This window comes from Acartia tonsa, chromosome 6 (genome assembly GCF_053477335.1).
Source record: "Acartia tonsa isolate MP-2025a chromosome 6, ASM5347733v1, whole genome shotgun sequence".
Taxonomy (NCBI): domain Eukaryota; kingdom Metazoa; phylum Arthropoda; class Copepoda; order Calanoida; family Acartiidae; genus Acartia; species Acartia tonsa.
This window is the reverse complement of record NC_137265.1, coordinates 43580315-43586644: the sequence shown is the minus strand read 5'-3', so window position 1 is coordinate 43586644 and position 6330 is coordinate 43580315. Positions and strand designations below refer to the sequence as shown.

The 6330-nt window shown below is 34.8% G+C and overlaps 1 protein-coding gene across 1 annotated transcript in view; it reads right to left on the bottom strand.

Moving 5' to 3' along the window:
* Window positions 1–2171: 2171 nt before the first annotated feature.
* The window catches only part of CCT1 (chaperonin containing TCP1 subunit 1), a 10668-nt gene continuing 6509 nt past the window's right edge, over window positions 2172–6330 (bottom strand). Inside the window, exons 9-14 of the mRNA XM_080164995.1 lie at window positions 5997–6107; window positions 5471–5649; window positions 4956–5185; window positions 4446–4595; window positions 3054–3190; window positions 2172–2432 (exon numbers count right to left, since the gene is read on the bottom strand). Of these exons, the coding sequence (XP_080021121.1) occupies window positions 2255–2432; window positions 3054–3190; window positions 4446–4595; window positions 4956–5185; window positions 5471–5649; window positions 5997–6107 (985 nt within the window). The 3' untranslated portion in view covers window positions 2172–2254. The remainder of the gene's footprint in view (window positions 2433–3053; window positions 3191–4445; window positions 4596–4955; window positions 5186–5470; window positions 5650–5996; window positions 6108–6330) is intronic.

The window sequence follows — 6330 nt, the reverse complement described above, 5'->3', positions numbered from 1 at the left end:
TAAGTGACAATTTTCCCCCTAACATCATATCCGCTTATATTCTACATCCATTCTAAAAACATACAAAATTTAAATCGTTTAAAAGAACAAGAATGTCAATATCCATAAGCATTTCAACTTAACTTTTAAAAAGATCCCTTAAAAGTAAAACTAACTCAATCGATTAGTTTTTAGCGAGATTTTAATAAACAAACAAAAAACTTTCACTTTTTATAAAGGACTATATGGATAGCTATAAAATAACTTTGCTCTAATACCTACTAAATATAAAAAAAAACTAATTTGGGCTTCAAATATTTATTTTATTAATAATAATTTTTAGGACAAGAGAAGCAAGAGCGACGAGACAAGGTGATCACAATCAGATTAATCACATGACAAGTGTCACTAACAGATCAATCACGTTTTATATCAAAATAATGTCACGGCATAAATATTAAGTGTCACAGTTTTGTGTAACATCGTCACGGTAGTGTGACAATTTGTCACACATGGTTGGTATATCCTTTAGTTACTTTGTATCACTCTCTGAGAACATTGTAACTTATGACATGTCACATTTCGATGGAAAATAGTCACAGTATGTCACTTAATAATTATCATAATGACGTAATTAATCACATAATAAAGTCAAATGTGTGTTGCTTTGGATTGGCTTATTTTTGTTAGTTTTTTTAATAACTTGTACACTGTATATAGTGTACTGCAGAATCGTACACAAGTGTACAGTACATGCCGTACAGACTGGTTAGTGTGTGTGTGTGTGCTGAAGGAAGGTAAAGCTTGATCTCTGTTAAGAATGAGTATCGTTGTGGATTTTTCACTAAAAATTAAATCTCAGATTAATTTTGAAATCATTTAACTTGTTAATAACGAGCAGTTACGCATCAGAAGCCTCCAGGGGCTCTGTATTCAAAGGAATAGAAATTGGATAGAAAAAAAACTTTAAACCACCCTAAGACTTATGAAAATCATAAAATGAATTATTACTGGAAAACTCAGTTTTAGTAGTTATTGAAATCTTAAGCTTTAGACAAAAAAACCTTAGTTCTTTATATGACAAACCGGATAATAATAGCATTTGCTAATAAAACAATTCAATATGTTTTAATAATGATTATATAGAAAAATCTAACTTGTCTAGAGGCGCAACCACTAGTGCAAATAAAAGTAATACATTGACGTCAGAAAATTATCAAAATAAATATATTTTCCCCACTACTTCTCTTTTATTTATCTTATTACAAACTAAACTAGGAAAATTATGTCCATAAATAAAGAAGCCAAAATAAGTTATTTCTTTTTAAAGATTAATAATAACAGGAAACTTAAAACTAGTGATGGGAATCCGGATCCGGAATCCGAATCCGGAATCCGCCCAATTTTCGGCCAATTTTGGAATCCGAATCCGGATCCGGAATCCGTTTATATAGCGGATTCCGGATTCTAAATTGGTAGGCTAAATTTAATTTAAATAGGTTAGAAAATACCAAGCACATTTTTAGGACATACGTAGCACTTAAATTTTTAAATTTACTAATGTGATGTAAATGTTTTAGTTATGCTGGAAGTCAACACTTTAAACAAATCAAGGCTTCAACCAAGTAACATAGTTATAAATTAACGAAAAAAGCTATCCCTCTGTGACGGACGGCCTTCTAAAATACTGCTAGAATCCGGAATCCGAATCCGCCAAAAATAAGAATCCGGAATCCGCAAGAATCCGTCACTTTTTTTGACGGATTCCTTCAGAATCTGGAATCCGAATCCGGCCCAAAAATTCGACGGATTCCCATCCCTACTTAAAACAAAATAGTAAGTTAGGAGTAAATGTTCAGTAACATTAAAGTTTTGTGAAAATATAGTCCGGGGTTTTATGGGAAAAATATACATCCACAATGACGATAAACAAAGTTACCCCTTAAAAGTTTGATTGAAAGATTTGGATCTAACCAATTGAAATTAAACAGAGTAAGTCTATGAGCCAACGAATGTATAGTTAAAAATTTTGGTACCCGTGTAATTTTTAGTCCAATGTCCCTGCCTCCATAATTTTTATGTTGCATGCAAGCACTTTTGCCGTTAATAAATCGTGTCATATCGTCGGACAAACGAACGTAACCTGGATATAGAGTAACTACGCTTCTATTTTTTCTATTTTTTAATAATTTAATCTAGTTGATAATCTGAGACTTTCCTTAAGCGCATAAGTGAAGAATGTTAGGTGTAAGTTAGGTGTTGAGAGTCAGGTAGCTTAACCATTGAGCTGACCGCTGGCCAGAGCCTGCTGGTAGCCCCGCTCCTCTCCCTTCTCCGGGGCCAACTTGATCAAGTCGTCAATTCTGAGGATGGTGATGGCGGCCTCGGTTGCAAACTTGAGTGACTTGATCTTAGAAATTCCGGGCTCGAACACGGCAGCCTTCTTGTTGTCCCTGCAAGTTATTAAGCTTGATTAGTCTATTGGATAGTAACAGAACATAAAAGGTATAACCAACAACTGAAATAATTTATTAGAAACAAAATTGTTTCAGGTTTCGTGATTTTAGCTGGATTTAAGTCTGTTTTTATCTTCTATATTGACGTCGATTTTCCCCTCAAACTCCTTAGTCGAGCATACAACCCCCCCCCCCCTTCTTTATTTAGAATAAATTGAAAAATTATAGAGGCAGACTTTGCTTTTCTTTATTAAGTTATTCTAGGTAGAATTAGGGGGTACGTAGCAAGGATATAAGCCACGCAGTGGGTTAGGCATAAGTTAGAAACCCTCTTCCCCCTTATTTACATTCTTTTTCGTAAATAAGGTAGAACGCTCAGTGCTCGATTTGCATTTTGAGGAAAGCACCAAATGGATAATTGCATGAAGTGCATTTCAGAAAAATGATCTCAAGCCATATAAATTGCATATAACAGAAGAGTACGATTTTAAGTCTTGATATTTCTAAAACTACTGAAACTGGTAGAAAATTCTCTCAAACATTTTGTATAAGTAACAAACAAACATACAGAATAAATTCCTGTTTAAATGCCCAATTAGATTAACTGTATTCAATTACCTGACGGTTCCCTCGTACAGGTCGAGGCCGCAGTTCTTAAGGTGAACATGCTCCTTCTTGGTCTGGCTGGAGTTGTGGTAGGCGCGCAGCTTCGCAACTAGGTCAGCGGAATCCTTGGCGGCGTTGATGGACAGAGTCTGAAAATAACAAGGATAACATTGAAATGTTGTTGTATTTAAAAAGTAACTATGTGTTTGAGAATCTATGTGTTCCGAAGTATCTCGCTAACTGCTGAAACGATATATGGTTCTCCACTACAAAGTAGCTTCTCATAGGTCATGGGAAGGTTTGTAACTATTTTGGTTGATTGTACCAACACACTCCCAAGAGAAATCGCCCAGTGCAAAAATACAACCCCAACCCCTCAAAAGATTTCTTCTTAAACTAACTTTTAAGGAATATACCGAAAAAACGTCAAAAGTTTAAAGAATCATTTTGATTAACTGGATTACCTCATTTTAACTTGAAATTTGGTAAAATTAGGGATTATTCCTTCAATAAAAATTGGGATGTGAAATCATATCCGCAAAAACAAAAAATAAATTTGGGTATCTCATAAGAGTGAAGCATATGATATTAAACAGGACGATGCAGTTTGTGCTGTAGCAATAAATTTGAACATGAAAAATATGATACATTTTGTAGAATTTAAGACACCAAGTATGATGAAACAAATACCCATCAAAACATGTTATTTCCATATAAATCTTATTCCATCAAAATATGATAATTTTAGGTACTTATTTCTGAATTTTATTTTGGAAAACATTAAATAGAACAGGACTAAACACTTCCGCTCTGGTAATCATTTCATTTTAATTTATTAAAAATACTTCTTTAGACTTGAAAAGCAAAGCCTTTAACTTATCATAAGCATGATCCTTATATAGGCATAAAACAAACACATCAATGCGATAAAACAATGGATTCATTATTGCTGGATGTTACACCAGATTATCATGTTCTCTAATGAAGTGATACTTTCAGCGGGCTAAAGTAACGACAACCCCATCCAAATCCTACTGGATGAACGAACTGAAAAATAAAGAAGTTTCATGATAGCAACCTAAATTGCCAATTTTTCCCCTGTCATAATAACAAAGGATAACAAAAAAGTCTAATCGTTGAAAACTGTTTTATGTCAATACAACAATATGTAAAGAAACGATACGTATCAACTCAAGATTCTAAATTTTACAGTAACAACATTTCTCTTTGCCCAATAAGATCTCGTTAACAGCTGGAACAAAATTACAAAATTTTTAGGGAAGTTCAGTAATGATCCAGGACAGGTTTTAGGGTATTAATGGAAGATGAAGGTACGTAACCCTTCCTAGGAGAAAAAATAACCCTACCAGGGCGAAGTTACTCATTCATTTGAAATTATCTCACCTTAGGAATAACCAGGAGAGACTTGGCAAAGTCCGCAATAGCCAGCTGTTCCCTGCTGGACAGGCTGGTGGCGAAGTTCTCCAGGTAGATGGACAGAGCTGCCTCCACACAACCGCCTCCAACTACTACGGTCTTGCTCTCCAGGATACGCTGAAAATAATGATTTCATTTTAAAAAGTTTCATGGTGTTTATTATAGGGATCTTAAGGGATTAGAAAATGAGCAAAATTTTGATTAAAATTATTGGTTGAAAAGTTACATGTCGTGTTGTAAGGGGAAAAGTTTTTAAAAATATCCACAATTCAGGGATTTAGTGGACATTCCAGTGTATATTACATAAAATTAGTGTACATTTATTGAATTTTTATTTGGTTAGTTTTAATCTACTAGTGTCCAAAACTAATGCACCAATGATTTTAATACACAGAAAGGGTAATTTATGGTTCATTCTTTTGCCTTAGGTTACTAGTGGATTGAGGCTTAATGAATATTTTAATTGCATTTTCCTACCTTAACAACGCACAGAGCATCGTGAACAGATCTTTCCATTTCATCACAATAGAAATCATTGGGGCCGCGCAGGATGATGGAGCTGGCAGTTCTGGCCTTGGTACCCTTCACCAGGATCAACTCGTCGTCGGAGATCCTCGTCTGGCAGACCTCAGCGGCCTCGCCCAGATAGCTGGCCTCGAAGGTCTCGTCGCCCTCCAGGTTGGCGAGACTGGGCACGAATGTAGCACCTGTTTCAATAAATCAATTTTAGCATGCATGGAAACTAAAGCACATAAGAGTGAGAAAAAATGTCTAAATATAATGGGAATAATAAAACCCGAAATTATTTTTGTAAATATCTAATCATTTGCCCTTTCCAAAACCTGTCTTTTAATAGCCTAGGCCATTCTTTCAAACTTTTGTTATTAGTATTTCCTGGGTTTGATAAGAAATATACTTTTTAAGTAAATGTTACATTTAGAAAATGATTTTAGCTTCTATTTGAGAAATTCAGTTTAAATAATCTAACTTACCGGTAGCCTTGGCAATTCTCTTGAGGTCCGCCTTTTTGCACCGCCTAACAGCCATAGCTCCCGCCTCCACGAAGTACTTAAGGCAAAGGTCATCGATACCGCCGGTGGTCAGAATAACGTTAGCGCCGGAGGCCAAAATTTTCTGGATTCTCTCCTTGGTAATGTCAGACTCACGGTCCCTGAAAAATTGGATTTTTTTTGGGAAATGAAATAGATATAACCCTCCCCCCCCCCCATCACATAGTATTTAATAATAAAAGATGACAGCAACAAAACTGGCATATCTTATACTAACTATTTTACAAATCCTACCTTATTTAAATACTTGAATAACACTACATATACATAACTCTCACATTTTCTTTAAATTTTCCGTAGTATCTTCGGAAAAATAAGCACAGAAAAGTCGCTAAAAAAAAGAGCAGAAATCTAATTGCTAGCAGACGAAAAAGTTACCCACCACTTGGGCCATGTAGTTATCTGGGTAATACCTCCATACTTTTATAATAATATTTATTGTCCTTACCTCATTTTATCGAGTTGGTCCATGTCTGTGACCAGTAGTTGAACTCCCATCTTCATCTTTACTTTCTGCAGAGAGAAGTCAAGACAAGCGATCTTAGCATTTGTAATACTCCTAAAAATAAAGGATTGGAGAATAGCCTTAAACTTTCTACTAAAAAAATATTGCATTTTTCTCCCAAAAATAGCATGGATTAAGGATGATTTAAGTTGGAAAATAGCCTAAAACTTTCTATAAACGATCAAGACATGTGATCTTGGTATTTGTAATACTCCTAAAAAATGGATTAGAGACGGTTGAGTTGAAAATAGCCTAAAACTTTCTATAAAAGAAATCA